This window comes from Notamacropus eugenii, chromosome 3 (genome assembly GCF_028372415.1).
Source record: "Notamacropus eugenii isolate mMacEug1 chromosome 3, mMacEug1.pri_v2, whole genome shotgun sequence".
Taxonomy (NCBI): Eukaryota; Metazoa; Chordata; class Mammalia; order Diprotodontia; family Macropodidae; genus Notamacropus; species Notamacropus eugenii.
The window spans coordinates 136,973,977-136,992,555 of NC_092874.1; the positions used below are offsets into that span (position 1 = coordinate 136,973,977).

At 38.5% G+C, this 18,579-nt stretch overlaps 1 protein-coding gene across 8 annotated transcripts in view; it reads right to left on the minus strand.

Annotated features, from left to right (window-relative positions):
• Nucleotides 1-18,579, minus strand: part of TES (testin LIM domain protein) — a 101,508-nt gene that overhangs the window by 23,997 nt on the left and 58,932 nt on the right. For 4 of the 8 annotated variants that reach the window (XM_072652976.1, XM_072652973.1, XM_072652972.1 and 1 more), the window contains one exon: nucleotides 11,925-12,010. The exons of 1 other annotated variant lie outside the window; for it this stretch is intronic. In XM_072652976.1, coding sequence (XP_072509077.1) covers nucleotides 11,925-12,010 — 86 coding nt within the window. Of the gene's footprint in view, nucleotides 1-11,924; nucleotides 12,011-15,048; nucleotides 15,173-18,579 lie in introns of all 8 variants that reach the window. 3 more of the 8 variants (XM_072652974.1, XM_072652977.1, XM_072652975.1) reach the window with 1 other exon arrangement.

Here is an 18,579-nt window from a genome sequence, read left to right on the forward strand (position 1 = left end):
CAATCCCTTAGGGAACCTGGTCAATCTTATCCATTCTATGCCTGAATGCCTCGCTTCCTTTGTCCTCTTGTTGGCACGCTCTGCCAACCTCAACAGTCAGCTGCTCCCACCATCCATCTTCTCCTCTACTCAAATATTATGAACTGACCTACAAGTCTCCCAACCACGCTCCCTGGGTCAACTACAGATTTCTGCTATTTAATCTCAATTAGGTCTTCTCTGTATCAAGGCAATCTTTTTTATTCTTCCACAACTTATTTTCCATCATTTCACTCTTTCTTTCTTAAACTTTCTTAAATCTGCCTTAAAAATCTCAGCTGAGAATCTCACCTTATACTTAATGATAAATTTCAGGCTATTCCCCACGGGCTCTTTTCCTGCCTTGATCCCATACTGACATCACCCACCCTTCCTTTCTTAAATCTAGACTCTGATGAAGAGATGGTTCTCAACAAAGTCCGCCTTCTACACGTACCTTAGATCCAGCAAGCAAATGAGCTTGCCTCCCTCCTCTTTCCTCAATCTTCAATACTTCCTCTAGCTATTGCTTCCTTCCTTGTCAATATGCCCAAGTCTCCCCCATTCTTAAAAAAAAAAAACTCACTAGATTCTAATTCTTAGACATTATCCTATATCTTTTCTCCCTTTCTCAAATTCCCTGAAAAAAGTTGTCTACACTCGATGACCCCACTTCTCTTTTCAATCTCTTTGAAAAGCTTTTAAAATCTGTTTTACAGTTAAATCCTTTATAACCTGGCCTCATCTTGCCTTTCTAGCCTTCTTAACACAATAGTAATCCCCTTCCTACATAATGATTATAGTCTTTTCATAACAACCTCCTTATTCTTCCCCAAACTCCATGACTGTACCATCTATCTTCCATGTCCAAGACGGTCTCCCTGATTTCCTTCCAGACTCAGCATCAGTTCTGCCCTCTGAATGAGGCTCTTGTTGGTCCCCCAGGGCCTTCCCCTCCAATGATACTATCTATCTATCTATCTATCTATCTATCTATCTATCTATCTATCTATCTATCAACCTATCTGTATGCAAAACACATACTAACATGTATATATTCTCTCTTTGTAATATATATTATATATTAAACAATATATATTTATGCATACCTGTATTGTATATATTTTCCCTCTTTTTAATAGAAGCTCCTTGAGGGCTGGGTCTGTTCCACTTCTGCTTTTGAATCCTCAGTACATAGCATCTAACTAAATAAATGTTTCCTTGTTTTACTGATCTTTAACTTAATAGTTTTAGAAAGCTACCAGGCCAATGAGAGGTTAAATGCCTTCACACAACCCCACAGTTTATATGTGTCAGAGGAAGGAAAGGAACCCAAGACTTCCTTCCTGTATTTCCTGTTCCAGGCTGCCCCTCACAACAAATACACGTTCACAGAGCAGACGTAAACTTCATACTTTTCATGTTCCAACTCTGGTGGTTCAGTAAGAAGTACATAGCAAAATATATAAAATCCAATGTCACTGACTTTACCTTTATAGAGTATTATGTAAATGCCCAAAATGAGAGGGGTGATATAGTGCTATTCAGCAGTAGCAGCAGCAACGGCAGCTAATATCTAAATAACAGTTAGGTGGTGCAGTGCATAGAGTGCTAGGCCTAGAGTCAGGAAGATATGAGTTCAAATACAGCCTAGTATAACTTTTACTAGCTATGTGACCCTGGGCAAGTCACTTAACCCTGTTTGCCTCAGTTTCCTCATCTGTAAAATGAGCTGGAGAAGAAAATGGCAAACCACTCCAGGATCTTTACCAAAAAAAACAACCCAAATGGGGTCATACAGAGACAGACACCACTGAAAAACAAATAACACTTTAAGTTTTGACTTTACAAATAAATCATCCCATTTGATCCTCACAACAATCTTGTGATATATGTGCTATTATAATCCCCATTTTACAGATGAAGAAACTGAGAAACAGAGAGATGAGCAGGGGCTAGTCAGGGTCACAAAGCTAGTGTCTGAGGTAACATTCGAACTTAAGATTTCCTGACTCGAAGTCCAATACTTGATCCACTGTAACACCTGGTTGTAATTCCTCCATCTCTCCTGTTTTACAGTTAGTATCAAAAAGACAACTTCTGCAGCAGCTTTTCTGAGACAAGTACATGGAACTTCAGTTTGCAGAAAGGAGATCCTTGAAATGCTGCCAACAGTGACAGTGGTTTAAAGACCTGACCAGGGCATGATTACAAACTATAATTTTAAATCGTTAGGAGATGGTCTTTGGAAACAAGTATGTGCATATATGGATAGAAAGCTTTGTTATTGCTACTGAATCTGACAGAGGCACATGCATTAATCCATTTTTATATGAGCAGGGTTCTGTCTGCTCAAAACCAGCTTGAACAGAAGCATATTTTATATTCCCAACTTTTCTCCTAATAATTGAGAGCTGTTTTTTACTGTTGTATTAATAATCCCAAGAACTTCACATTAAGTATAGCTGAAATGAGATGACTATACTTGGGTATTTGTAAGAATACATACCCTTAGACCTTTGTGCTTAGTATTTATTTTTAAGTGCTCAGCCCTCAGTAAATATCTCTTGGTTGGCTGATATCCATCGGACGCCCCCAATTTTCAGGAAGCTACTTTTTAATTCTCTGTATCACTGAAGGGATAGGATATAGTACTGGTAAAGAGAGAAGAGACAGTGAAGTCTCTTAATGAGAAGTGGTAGTAATGGTGGTGACAACAATACTAAAATGTATAATAAAACTAAGCACTTAACTCACTGACCCTTCAAACAGTTCTATGAAGTTGTCAGTATAGGTAATACTTTCAACTCCATTTTACAGATGAGGAAACTGAGGCCCAGAGACTTATACTCATAAAGGACTTACTCATTACCTTACAACTTGTGAGCCTCAGAGGCATCGGTCTCTGCTCTCTCCAGATCTGGCACATTTCCTGCCACAATGCATAGCTTCCTAATGGAAGACCTGGTTTTTACTTCCCTAAAGCCTTCAAATCATTAGAAGATAGGATGAGAAGTAAGGAAGAAGGGAGCGGCTACCATTACTTCCAGCTGTTGCCCCTTCTCCATTGGTTATTTTGGCAAATTTCAGAGAGGTGGCTTGGAAATTTACCTAGTATGTCCTGAAAAATCTATCCACAGATGCCCACTCTGGGCTGGGAACTCCTGAGAAGATCAAATGACAGGGAGCCAAAGAAACTAATGGAAAGAATGTAGCAAATTAGGAAACCCACAATCTAGTCAGGGCTTTAGGTCCTGGAGTAAATGACTTTGCCTTATCTATACAATAAGGAACTTAAACTAGATCATCTCTAAGGGATTTTCTACCTCTACAATTTTATAACCAGATGATTCAGGTTTTAGTCTTTTCCTCTACTTACCATGCTCTTGATCTGAGAGGAAAGAAGAGGGCTGCCAATACCTGGATGGTTTGCCACACCACGATACTTTTGACTTTGCTTGTTGATGTCAAATTTGCCTTTGAAGGTCAATTTGATCTTCAGAAATAGCCAGATCATTTGAATTAAATTTGACATATGAAATGAGTTATTTTTTTTTATTTTTAAATTGAACTTAAGATGAATAAGACCAAAACAAAGTAATGATAACTTCTTGATAGTGTGATTAATAAATTGGCTAAAAGGACAATATGTCTAAAGAGGAAGCCTCTATGTTTAAAGGAATGGCACCACTTTGGGGGAATATGTAAGTAGCCTGCCAAAGTAGCATTTCCAAAGTACAACTCACTAGTATAAATCAGTTCTGGTAGATATTGTTCAATAATCTGTGTGGGTTCCTGCCAGTGTTCCTTATCTTTTAGAGTGGCAACCCATCAATGAGAGTAGGGTCAAAAGCACCGCTCAGATGGTACTACAACAATCACCTGATACATAATATATACATGTTAATACATATATATATATATAATACATAATAATATATGTATCATTCACTATATTTGGAAAACAGTACTACTCTAAATACATTTCCTGCTGGTTGACTGACATCACAAGAGCCCAGTACCCTTTGTGCGAGCATGTTCCATTTCTGTGTTCAACTAAGGATGTTGCCTGCTCTTTAATTTTTTTTTTGTATAAAAGTTATTAACTATGTTTAAGTGTTAAGGGATAATAAAAGAGTAAAAGGCTACATCTAAGGGGTCAGAGGGGTGGCTCTGAGATTCAACTTTACCAAAAGAGCATAAGCAAAAAACAAAAACCCTGGGATATCCAAGGAAAAGGCAAAAAAGTAGGTAACAGAATGCTAATAAGTTCTATGCAAACTGAGAACTCAAACTGAGGGACTTAGAGGTATTATAAGAGTTAGGCCAAAGTTAAGCCTGAGTGGAGAATAAGTATTAAGAGAAACAAGTCACCACCACAGCCACCAACATTTACAAAATGTTTGAAGTCATTCTCTCCTTTGAGCCTTCTGAAATGCCTGTGGGGTAAATATTACAAGTGTTGTTATCCCAATTTTGCAGATGAGGAAACTGAGGCTTAGAAAAGTTATGTGATTTGCCCAAGTCCACAGCAAGCTAATGTCAAAGGAAAATTCAAATCTATCTTCCTGACTCCAATTCCTCCACTTATAGCAGAAAAGTTTGTACCATCTTATAACATACACCACAATCTCCTACAAGTAGATATTTCATCTAAAGGTAAAAGGTCATAGCATTTTTAGAAAAAGAGAAGAAACGAAAGTGGTACTTTTACAATCAATGGTTGGGAAAGAATTCTTAACCAAGCAAGACATAGAGCTGATGAAAAAAAGCCAAAATCACCAATTTGGATTACTTAAATTTCATGCCCCAAATCACTGCAGTCTAAAAAGGAAACAATTATATCACAACCGATCTAGAGCTGGTAGGTACCTCAGAACCCATCTAGTCCAATCCCCTAATTTTACAACTAAGAAAAAGACCTCAAAATGTTAAATGACATGCTTTAAGGTCACACAAGTAGTTAATTAACTTGAGAAGAATTTGAATTTATATTCTCTTATTCCAAAAGCCAGTACTCTTTTTCCAGTCAGTGCTGCCCTGGGTCAACTGTGGGGGCAATTAATCTCTCTGAAAAAAAGTCTTAAATAGCTATAGAGAACTGACCCAAATATATAGGACCATGAGCCATTCCACAGCATATAAAGGGTCAAAGCACATATGCATTTATCAGAAGAAATGCCAATGTTCAATGCCTGTTTGAAGAAAGGCTCTAAATTACTTATGAGGAAATGAAAATTAAAACATCTTTGAGATTTTTACCTCATACCCATTAAATTATCAAAGATGATAAAGAACTGATAATACCCAATATTGGAGGATTAGATGAAGACAGACATAGTAATATGTGCATATAGAGTCCTTTAAAGTTTTATCCATCAATAAATATTAAGTGCCTACTGTGTACAAGGCACTATACTAAATGCAAAAAAAGATAGAAGTCGGTCTCTACTCTCAGGGAATTTACAATCTAATAGAATAGACAATGGGCAAACAAATATAATCAAAAATTATGTATAAGACACCTAGGAAATAACTGACAGAGAGAAGGCACTACAATTAAGAGGGGTTAGGGAAGGCTTTCTGTGGAAAATAGGATTTTAGTTGGAACTTAAAGCAAGTCAGAGAGGTCAGTAGCAAAGCTGAGGCGGGAAACCATTCCAGATCAGGGACAGCCAGAACAGAGAGATGGAGCAGATTGTTAAACCAGTCAAGACGCCAATGTTAGTGGGTTAAAAGAGGCCAGTGGTACTGGATTAAAGGGTATTCGTCCTGGAGCAAGGTGTAAGAAGACTGGAAAGGTAGGAGGGGCCTGGGTTATAAAGGGCTTTTGAACCAAAGTATTCTGTATTTGCTCCTAGAGGCAACAGGAAACTACTGGAGTTTGTTGAGTAGGGGAATGACAGGATTAGACTTGCACTTGGGGAACATATCACTTTAGTGGATGAATGGAGGATGAATTGGAGTGGGAAGAGACTTAAGACAGACAGACCCACAAGCAAGCTATTGCAATAATTAATGAGGGGCCTGAACTAGAGTTTTGGTAGTATCAGAGGAGAAAAGGGAGTGTTTTCCACTTTACAATTACTATCTCATTGGATCCTCATAATAACCATGGAAGGTAGGAGCTATTATTATCCCCTTTTTATAAATGAGGAAGCTGAGGCAGACAGAGGTTAAGTAACTTGCTCAATGTCACACAGCTAATAAGTATCTGAGGCTGAATTTGAACTCAGGTCTTCTTAACTCCAGGCTCAGCACACTTATCCACTGTGCCATCTAGCTGCTTCAATCTGAACAGCTGCTCTGAAAAACAATTTAAGATTATATATAAAACATCATATCCTTTGAATTGCCAAGTTCCAACACTATTAAGCCCAGATGAGCTACTTACTGTTCCTTTGTGTTCAGAGAAAATTCAGCTTGTACCTGGGATTAAAAGCTTGCTACTAGCAAGTTAAAATAGACCTCTAATACACTCAGGGGAAAAAGGCCCTGGGCTGGGAACTATCTGTTCTTGACTGCCTGGGCAGAGGTACTCAAAACTAAGCTATCTCTAAATAAGAATCACTGGAGCAGGACAAAGCTGAGTTCTGTGTTTCTTCTGGGTGCCTCAAACTGCCCAGTTGTGTGGGTAAGATCATACTTTCATGCTTAGGTGATTTTGCTGCCAGCCAGATGTATGGTCTACAGTAAGTTGGTAGTGACACTTTTTTTTTTTACAAGGTTGAGTATGGGAAGGGTACAGAGAAAGGGAAAAATAGGTCTAAGAGGCTGTTACCACCCGAAAAGAGCCCCAAGCTCCATCTCTAGTCCTAGAAGTTAAGAGAATAAGTTACACATTTTGTGATAGTCCAGACTATAAAGGACAGAACCAGAGGGAAACTTGTCTCTGACTCACATCAGAAGGAAGATAGATGGATTCTTGTCTCAAATGACCTTAGAAAAAATCTTGCTACATATGAGGGCTTGTCTAAGGCTTGTTGTATTTTATGGTTATTAATAAATTCTGAGGTTACATCTGGGTGAAATCATTAGTTTTTGTATAATAGAATGGAACTGAACAATCCTTTTTTACATATCAAAGATCTGCCCTTGTTGAGCTTTGAAAAATCACAATGTGTTAGGGAAGATTTAGGCTAAATTAGTAATTCCATTTGAGGTGAGCCAGTTTGTGAAGCTGTAAGGTAGGAGAAGAAGCCAAAAATAGCTCCAGCTTAGGTCTTTGAAGTTTCTTATCAATTCTATTGGCAAGTCAACGTAAAACTAATTCAGCTACCTATTTTGTTATGATTATCAATCATATACATTATTGATATATAAAGATATTTACATATTAAGCATATGCATGTGTGTATGGCTTATGAAAATCCCATCTCCACCCTATCTCCATAGCTAAGCAAGGCAGAAGATTCAAGTTCACCTGGAAAAAAAGTATCAATAAAATGACAAGGGTCTCATGTATTAAATATATTATATCTGACATCAGTTCAGTATCTAAATCCAAGTTCTGTGCCCAAATCATTTATCTCTTCAGAGTAGGGAGACAGTTTGAAAATTCTCATTATGCAGAATTAAACTACTAAAACAGAAGTCTCAAACCTTTTCTTTCTTTCCTGGAGAAGCCAACGTTTTTTTTTTCCATAGACCTTTCTCACTTAGTCTGGGTCAGAGGTGAGGTATCTATATAGCCTACCAGAAAGGATATGAACCCCAGGACTGTGAGATGGCAAGAACATTTAGGCCCAGTAGAGGGCAGTGTAGCCTCTCACAAAGCAAGCAAAATCTCCTCTCATGGAATGTTCCACCAACCTTAAAAAACTGAAGTACTCCCAACATCCAACTTCATATTTACAGATTTTACCTTTCGAAAGCATCCTAGAAACACGGCTTCCTTGGGAAGGGAACATAAGGAAGTAAAGTCCCTTGGAAGGTGTTTGTTTTAAACAGAAACATTAATGCTCACACGTTGGCAGAGATGAAAATGTGTATCCCATAGGCTAGCTACTAAAAAATAGATGGAATGCTGTGATGCTTCTCAAATAATATTCATGCTGTGAATAGCACATTCAAGCATTCTGATAATACTCTCTTTTCTTTCCCTCTTCTTATCTGGAATAAGCTACTTCTTAAGAATAATACTCTTGAGGCAGAGATAGCACACGTGGCCTGTCTGAATCAGATTAAAACGTAACTGGGAAATATTTAACAAATAAACAAAAATACAATGGAACACAGATAATATTGCATTTTAAAACTAAGTAAATATGTGGCCTGGAGGGATCTTCAGTGGAGGGCTTGGTGGCCTCTGTTTCTATCCCTGAGTTACTACTGAGAATCTTTAAATTTGAGAAGCACTGTGCTCTTAGAAGATTGTGTTTTTTATAATAATCAACTAAGACTGTCAGATGACCACGTACGACTGAGAAGAGCTCCCCAGGAAAATCTGGACATCATTCTTTGATGAGTCTAACCATTATATAAATGAATGTGATTCATGCCAGCATACTGCATAATAAAGTTTTCTTCCTTTTCAGAGGTTGCTATAAAGTTTCATATTTTTCCTTAGCAGTTAAATGTCCTGCTAAAAAACTTTCAGTGGCCTGAAACAACAGTCACTAATCCCAGCTACTACATATAGCTGGTTGCCTTCCACCACTCATGAAATATGTACAGTATGACCACAATTTAATCTTTTTTAAATGACCCATTTCATTAAGCATGCAAATAGGTAAAACAATAAGATTAATTGTAATCTTTTGTATTTTATTGAGGCAAGTGAGACCATTTGTCATAAGCACTTCTTCTTTATACTAGGATTCAAAGCCCCACCATCTCCCATTCTCTCCTCCTTTGCAGTCTCTGAGGAATTGATGCTCTCTCTTCTTTCTACTTGTTCCCTCCAAATTATCCTCTTTCCAGCTCCTCCTGGAGCTTGCCATTTTTGATTATTTTCTCTGGCTTGTTCATTTTCAACCTGTCTTAGCTACTGACTCCTTTCCTGTGCCTACAAACAATCCCACGTCTCTGAAATTCTTAAAAACTAAACAAAAACCTTTCCACTCACCCTGCCAAACCCTCCCATTCTGACTTTTTATAATTTTTTATAACTAAAGTTTTGCTACCTCTACTAGCAGGTTCTACTTCCCACCACCCCTATATCTCCAAAAGTTCTCTCTCCAAGATTATCAACTATATATTATTTGCTAAATCCAGTGGCCTTTTCTCAGTCTTTATAGTTTGTGAGCTGTCTGTACGCTGTAAGTACTCCTCCCAGGTGAGGTCCAAACCAGACTGAAATATAATTGGCAATATTTACATATTTAAAATATAATTGGGAAAAATTTGGCAAAATCACTAAAAATTTAATAAAATTCTGTTCTCCCCCTTAGCGTCTGGGACGTGGCTCTCTCTAACCTCTTCTTTCCAGCTCTTTCCTCTCAGTTTTCTATCTCCCATTCCTTAACTAAAGGTTAACCTCCAAAGGTCAGATCTGGACCTCCTTCAATTCTTTCTTTCAACACCCTTTCATCTTATTAGCTTATATATGATATGTTCAATGACCATTTCTATGCGGATGATTCTCTTATCTGTAAAAAGGCAGCCCAATCTTTCTCTTAAATGCCACTTCCCCAACTTCCTGATGGACATCTTCAACTGGATGCACCATGGGCACTTTAAAATCAAAACACAGTTTCCAACCTTCCCCAGCCCCTAAACCTTTCAAACATCCCCATTTCTGGTGAAGAAACCACCATCCCACCATCTTTCCAGTCACCCAGGTTAGCAGTCCTAGAAACATGCTTTACTCTTCCTTCCCCCCTACCATACCAATGCAGTTTTAGCAATTCTAATTCTACCACATCTATGATATTTATCCCTTTCTCTCTAATCACATGGCCACCACTCCAGCTCAGTCCTTCATTGCCTCTCCTAGACTAATGTAATAGGCTCTAAATTGGTCTCTCTGCTTCCAGGGTCAGGACTTCCATAATGCAGTCTCTGTACAGTTACCAAAATAATCTTTCTGAAGCATCATAGGTTAGTCACTCCCTTGCTCAAAAATCTTCAGTGGCTCCTACTTCTTTTTACGATAAAAATACAACACTCACATACATGAAATGTAAAGCTAGCAGCAGTTTGGTTCCTACCAGCCTTTCCTAACTTATTTCACACTACACCCCTTTTATATACACACTACATGCCAGCTCAACTATCCTACTCATTCTCCAAACCTAGCATTCCATCTCCATCCCTAGCATTGCCTATACAACACAAGCTATTCACCATGCCTGCAATGTACTCCCTTCTCTTCTCATCCCTTTCTCCTAGAATTCTTAGTTTCTTTCAAACCTCAGCTGAGGTGTTAACTCTTATGAGAAGTCCTCCCAGATCATTCTAGATCTTCACAATCTCTTCTCTATCCAGTTATCTTGCCACCTACCCAGTCAGCTGCCAAATCAGGTTGATTCTACATCATCTCTCCATCTCTCCACCCAGAAAGCCACCATTCTAGTGTGAGCCATTTTCACCTGCATCTAGGCTGCCACAGTAGCCTGCTAACTGGTCTCCCTCTGTCCACTCTCTTCTTTCTACACCACTGCCAAAATAGGTTTTTCTCAAGCACAGGTCTGCCCATGCCAACTGCCCTGCTCGAGAAACCTTAGTGGCTCACTAGTACTTCCAAAAGAATGTTACAAACTCCCATGTATGGCATTTATACCTTTCATAAACTGATCACCCTTCCAGACTCCCTTCCCATCACATTGTCTACATTCTGGACAAACCTGGCGTTCTAGCCCTAGCCTCAAATGCCTTTAGAAAGGCTGTCCCCATCATGTCCACAAAGCTCTCCCTCCATATGTCTGCCTTTGTCCCCCCCTCAGGTTAGATGCCAGCTTCAACATGAGACCTCTCCTAATTGTCCCTAGTTCTGGTGCTCTTTCTCCTCTTCCATCAAAATTATCTTTATTTTCTTTGTATATCTTTACCGGGTACATGTTTCACTACCCTCCCTCCCTCCAGTAAAATGTAAGCCTTTTGAAAGCAGAGGCAAGTTTTCATTTCCGTCTATGTCCCAAGTGTCTAACATAGTAATAACTGGCACATCACGGGCACTCATTCAATACGCTAATCATTAATTAGCTCGCCTTAATATAAGGCTTTAAGGTTTATAAAGTATTCTCAAACAGCCTTAGAGTCAGGGAACATCATTATCTTCATCCCAGTTTTACAGATGAGAAAACTGAGGGTCAGGAATATAAAGTGGCATGCTCATAATCACACAACTAGTAACTGGCATAACCAGAATTTTAAACTCGGTTCTCCTGACACTCAGTCCATCACCTTTTCAGTTACATATCGTAGGAACATTGTGATGGCTAGAGGCCCCGGGATATTATTGTTGATCAATTGGTTTGCATCTCATACTAACAATTCCACTGAGGTTACAACTGGATTTCCCCAAATTTTTACTATATTTTTATTATAATACCATCAATGATGTTACTGCAGAAAAGATAGCAGTTGGGGCACTGTGGTGTGGAATATGACTAAAATACTGAAATAAAGATGTAATCCCCACAGATTAATAAAACAAACTCATTCGCTACTCAAAAAATATCAGATCCCACTTTTTAGACCTAAAGGCAATCTAAAAGGAAAATGAATAAATCAAATCCTTATTTAAAATATAGTTTTGTGGTCTAATTAGCTCATTTCAACATAATGACAGGGGGAAAGGAAAGCTTTATATTTTATTCACATCTCCGAATAAAGAAAGATAGATCCACATTAGCAATCATGCCAGACGACTTGGCACTCTCTCACGTACAAAAATGCTAAGGAATTACTGCCATAAAGAGGAACTTTCTAATGTAGTGCTTAGTTTTTTTAAAAAGCATTACCTCCAGAAATGTAGCTCGAATCCTTCACATTTATCCTTGCATTTTAAGCAGGGAGCACCAAATCCTTGCTCATGGCCTAAGCCCATCTGTTCAAGAGAAAACAAGACAATATACCTTTAATGCAAGAGTTTAAAACTAAATTTTAAAAAATTCATCTACCATTAATTTTCCATTTATAGCTTTTAAAAAGTATTTTTTCTGGGGAGGGAGTGGAAGAGAAAGAATACCATACCATTTAAACAGTAATATCACCTTGGTAGGTGATGTTATCCAGTAGAAAGTGAATTGTAGATCTGAGTAATACTGAGTAACACTGAATAAAAACTGTTTATTTTAGAACCAATTGAACATAAAAAAGACACTAAAATAAGGCCTGACAAACAACCAATTAACAGAATCCAAATATTGCAAATCTTAAAGTGTTATATAAATGGTAGTTACACACATATATTCACATTTTTACATATGTATATCACACACACATATATACACACATTGGGGATAGACACGCAGACTATACAGAAAGACAGAAAATACTACAAGACAGAAAGGTTTCACATGTGCCCAAATATTTCTAAACAACTCTTTTTATGCTCTGTGTTCGAGAAATGAAGGCACTGTGCTATACAAGCTCATGGACCTTCTAGCACGCCTGCACAGCTTAGAGCCCATGGGCCACTTGCAGCACACCAAAGGCCTTCAGGCAGCCCAGGAAAAGCATCCTCTCCATGTGTCGAGGGCTGCCCAAAATCCTCTGCGGGGATTCAGGGGGCACAGTTGTGCAGGCCTGCTCTAGAGCAAACAATTCAGAATAACCAGATTTGCACAAAAAACAGAGTAATCCAAACCAGAGGAAAAATACGGAGGAGGGTGACAGTAATACAAATGAAAAGAATACCAAAAGGAGGTGAGACTGAGTAACTGAAATAACTAATCTTCAACAAGAAGATAGTGCAACTCTCTCCTTCCTCATTTGGGTGAAATGTTGAATACATAGATAGGGTTGTTGTAGTCTTTGTTTTTGCACAACTTTTCTGCTTTCTTTAATTACAACAGAAGATTTAAATTAGGGATGAGGTGAGGCTATGTAGCAATGACCAACATAAAAATAAAACTATATTTTTTTAAAGCAAGAAAATACCATAAAGTCCCTTATCAGTGAGTGGTCAGATTGATCACTATCTGGCTACTGCTGTATGAAATAATAAGTTACTTAAGTTCTACCTTGGAAAACAGGAAGTTCAAGTGGTTGGAGGGGAAGTGAACAGCTGGAACCTAGTGGATATTAGAAATTTGTTTTACTTAAGTACAGATATGAGAAAGAAAAGGGATATATATAAAGATAAATGTGTTATCCTTCTTAAGAGTTAGTTTCTCAGGGTCCATGGTCATGGAAATGTCTAGTTTCCAGGTGTTAGATAACAATTCCCCGAATCGTCTCAAGGATCCTAGATAGTAGTTCTTAGAATCATAGTGACAGACAGTCTTACTGAGGCTGCATATATGGGAGTAACATAATTGATATTTACTATGCTTGCACAGAATGATGTTATGGCTAAAGTTAACTTGGGTCTTAATGTTGGCTAATGTCTGATTGCCCTATAAAAGCAAGTAGGCATTGGTCATTGTTTGGGGAAATCCATGGAGGAATCCAGGAGGAAAACCACAGGGAACCATACCCATAGTGGGGGACAACTGGCTCCCAATGAGGCTTGAGAGGACTTAGGGGAGGAGTGCACAAGTGTGCCTGTCTTGAGATTGACCCGTTCGAGACATAGGGGTAGTCGTGTCCACTCCCTTTCTTGTTAGCCCCTGTGAGAGGGGTGATTAGGGAAGGCTGTAGTAACTGGTTCTCCCAGCAACCATTTGAGAAGACTAGGCTAGAATAAAGCTGATTAAGCCCTCCAAAGCTGTCTGTCTGACCACATCAAGAGTGAACCTGTTAGAGGCTGGAGTCCAAGACGTCCAGTGCCTCCTGCATGTTATCTATGAAACAGGAGGCAAACTGACTCTGGCTGTTCAGCAGCCCTGGCATTCTTCTGGATTCTAAAGCTCTCAGTGACAGGACTTGAAACAGCTCTTAAACCAGAAACTTCTCAACTGGGGTCTGCATCCCTCCACTGCTATTCCTATCAATGTGTACTCAAAACCGTGGGGTAACAATCACTAAAAGATCAAAAATTTGATAAAAGGCAAGTGTTAGAAGAAATAAAGTTCGTGCCTTTTCTCACCCAAAAGTACATTCATTTAAAGCAAAAACGGTGTATATATGCTATATAAATATTACATGCATGTTTATATATGTAGTTATCATGTATATCACATATATTATATATGTATGTAAGTGTATCTATGTATGTGTATGTATAGGTATATATGTGTACTTGTATACAGCTATATATGCATACACACACGTGTGTGTATATATATATATGTATGTATATATACTTCTGTTTTAACATCTGCAGAAGGGTTTTGTTATTAGACTATACATTTGACAATAAAACTAGCCTGATCATAAATTAATCTTTTTGTTTTTAATGATTCCAAAGGCTATCTCTTAGGGACTCTGGCATTTAACAGTGAGGATCTTCCATGATCATTATACAGAGTGCAAGGGGAAAAAATCTGATTATTTGGACTTTCTAATTGGCAAGAATATGGGTAGAAGGATCCAGACAGTTCTTGCTTTATGTAAGTGAGGCTTGGACAGACCTTACGTAAGGTGAATTTGTCCAGGCCATGGAGAAGGGAGGACACAGACAGGGGACCACATCCTGGTGGAGGGAGGGGGCTAGGACATGTTAGGGCCAGGGACGGAGAATCAGAAGCATCAAGTCCCAGGCAGACAGAGTGGGGCAAAGGTCTCCTCTCCTGGCACTGGAGGTCTCAAGCCAAGCCCCTGATCCAGCTACATGGGGGGAGGGGGAGCTCTCCACCTGTATGTTCTGCTTTCATCTAGATGGCTGGTTTTGTGTTTTTTTGTTTGTTTGTCTGTTTGGGGCTGGGGGCGGGGTTGAGGGGAGTAGGATGCCTCAGAGCCAGGACTGGAGGGGCAGGATCAAAAGGAGAAAGCACAATATTGGTGTTTTTTGGAATATAAATTTCTTTCAGAATTCTTTACCTTGCATATAAGGTGAATTTGTGTAAAGCAGAATTGTCTTTAATATACTGCATTACAGGTTCCATTATGGTATGAATAGTCAGTACATAAGTGCTCTCTATTCTTCATTTTTCTTCTCCCTTTTCTTAAAAAAAAGTGAAAATGCTATTGGAGTAGAAGACCTGAATTCAAATCGAGCCTCAGACACTTAACTCTGTGACCCTGGGCGAGTCACTTAACCTCTGTTAGCTTCAGTTTTCTTATCTGTAACCTGCCTCCCAGGGTTGTTGGGAGGATCAAATGAGAAAATAATTCTAAAGTGCTTAGTACAGTGCCTGGCACATAGTAAATACCACATAAATGTTAGCTATTATTATTTTAGATTATTTAGGTTTTTGTTCCCATTGGCTTTAATAATATCTTCTTATCTCGGGTTCAGCTCTGTCCCTGAGAGAGGGTAAGGGGAATACTTTAATAAGGCTTGACTAAATCACTTTGCCTAGATGGCATCTAGAAGGAAATCCTCTGACCTTGAATTATGAAGGGCCTTTTGCAAGGAAAAGCCATTTCAGTCTGACCCTCAAATCTGATTGCCTGGGGCTTATACCAGGCACCTAAATCCAATTGTGACATGGGTGAAACCGAATAACCCATCTAACACCTCCCTTTCCCTTTCTCCTTCTGGATTTGGCTTGGTCATTCACCCGTTGTTAAGAGAACCCTTCCTCTTGGAAGAGGACAGTATCACTGATTTCTTAAGAATAGGTATTAATACCTACTGTGTATATGACTTCATTATAAATTTATTTTAAGTCATCTTCGCAGAATGGTAAATATCCTAAAAGACTTTTTCATCACCTTTTTACCCTCCTAAAAGTAAAGCAAGAGTAATGAGAAACTTCACTCTTGCAGTCAAAATATCTGACCAACCTCAGCAGCTATCAAACATGAATCAAAATGTAAAACCATCTCATTTTTCCCTAAACAGAAGCCTGAGTTCACCCTTGCCTCAAGACAAAGGACCAAAGGATAGAAACAGGAACTGAACCTGTGATTTCATGGGTCTAAGTAATTCCCAGAAAAGCAAACTCCCTCTACCAACCAGACAAGACTTCACCATCTTGCTTAGTCTGAGAGAAGTGCCAGTAAACGCAGAGGCTAGGTGACTTGCCCAGGAATAACCGGCCAGTTTGTTCGCATCTTCCTGGCTGTCTACTATGCCACAATGACTCTCCAACAACTAAAGATAAATATTAGGGTACTCTTCCCCTTGGGTTCCAACTTCCTGTCTTTTTTATTATTTTATTGGTATCTTGCATTTGACTTTATGTTCCAGCCAATGTTCCCTTTAAACTGTGTGCAAGCATAACCTCAAATGTCTCCAAGGACAATATCTCCAAGGACAGCTTTTATTTATAATAGTCAAAATGACTTAGTTGCTCAAATAAATACACATATTAAAAATAAAGTTTATACAAAGAAAGAAAAAAGTGATAGAATAGTCAAGGTAAGTGAGGCCAAATTTTCTTATAATTAGATTTTTATGTAAAGACACTCTACATAGAAGAATATCAGGCATGTCAGGTAAGTAAAATTTGTTTTTAACTGCCCCTTGTTTTCTATTTTGGCCCTTTCTCAATTAGCAGGATTCTTTCCAGACCAATTAAAATGAATTTAGTGATGTATAGTGTTAAAAAAAATGGAAGACACAATTTCAACTGAGCTGTGGCTAACAGGTCAGTAGAAGTAAAAGGAAAATACTACAAAAGGACGATGCCCTCAGCAGTCACCTCCAAACTATTTGATCCCACGCCTCTATTAGTAAAACGTTTTTGAGCATGACTCCTGAAATGCAGACATATTGTCATTACTTATATAAATACATATATATTATACCAATTTATATATTACAAACGAAACTAAATCTAAAAAGATGAAAGATATTTTAAAATAAATTTCACTTTATTAGTGGCACAAATAACATTTTAGTTAGAACAATATGGGTGAATAATGCTTCATTTTTTAAAAATCTTTGTTACTTTGTGATAGGTTCAGTTCTAATACTTGGTTGTAATGGCTGTCACAGATGAAATGGGAAGGATTTACAAACTATGTGGCGGTGTTCAGTCGTTTTTTAGTTGTGTCCAATCTTTGTGACCTCATTTGCCAGTATTTTTGACAAAGATACTGGAGTGGTTTGCCATTTTCTACTCTAGCTCATTTTATAAATGAAGAACTAATGCAAACAGGGTTAAGTGACTTGCCTAGGGTCACTCTACTCGTAAATGACTGAGGTCAAATTCCATGTCCAGCAGTCTATCCACTCTGTACCTCGCTGCACATTTGACACACTGTAATTCCACAAATCACCAGTCTTAAAGAGAACAGGATAATTGATAGGTGAAAAATGTATTGTTTTACTCTCCATTACTAACTCAACTCAAAAAAAAAAGTATCACTTATTAGAAATGTCTTTTCCTTCAAGAAATCTTCAGGTTTTTCCTCTGGTGTTAGTCTTCCTTCTCCAATCCCCTATCCCAATTTGTTTGAAACATTTTTTATATTTACTTATTTTTGTATGTGTGACTTCCCCCTCAGTAAAATGTAAGCTATCCAAAGGCAGGCCCTATTCTGCTGTCATATCTAATGGAAATATCTTTGTTTACCTCCTTCTCTATCATGAACAACTTTTGCCTATATTCATATGTTAGGAAACAAAAGCCTGTGAACACCAAGGGATAATCAGTGTCTACCCTTCTTTGAAAGGGCAGTAACTGTGAAACATCCTACCAAATGGGCTCAAAAGAGCAAAAGCCCACCATTAGTTAAGACATAGACTCATCTAGCAGCTTAGCTGTACTTGGAAGGTGACTTGGTAGGATTAATGATATGTAGAAACTAAATTCTATGACGCTAAAATTCTATGTAAAACCTAGTCTGAGACTACTCTCTCCAGCCCCACCCCAAGTTTCATCTAGTAGTGTCTGTACTTCTGTTTTTGCCCTATCTGTGAAGTAAATATCTCCTTGTAAAAGTTGATACTAAAAGGAATTAGAGTGTTAATTAATGGCGGCAAACTGAGAAAAACACCCTGGAATGGGGGAATCAAGCTGAAAGCATTACAGAAAAGACACCCCTCCTTCTCCCCCACTTCCAACCCTTCAGGGCTACCCATAGACGACCCCTGAAAGAAAAAAAAGAGATGGTAACCAGACTTGTTGTGGGAGATGAAGGCCAAAGTTCTGCTACAACATAAAAACTGAATCTATGGGAGCTGATGAGAAAGTAGTCCAGAGGGAGAGAAGAGAGACCCAGGGCAAAGTCTCACAACACACCCAAGATTGCTAGAGGATGAAGTCTGAACTTCCTGCCTTTCAGTCTACCCATGTTAATTACTACTGCATGTCAATTTCCTGCCTCCTAAACAGTTTAGCCCCTTTAGTTCTCAATGGCAGCAGAAAACAGAAGAATTTTGCCAGGATTTACTCTCTGTCATGAAAACAGAGCTCATCTTTTTAAGCAGGTAGAGTTAGTTAGAGTGGACCGAAAGGA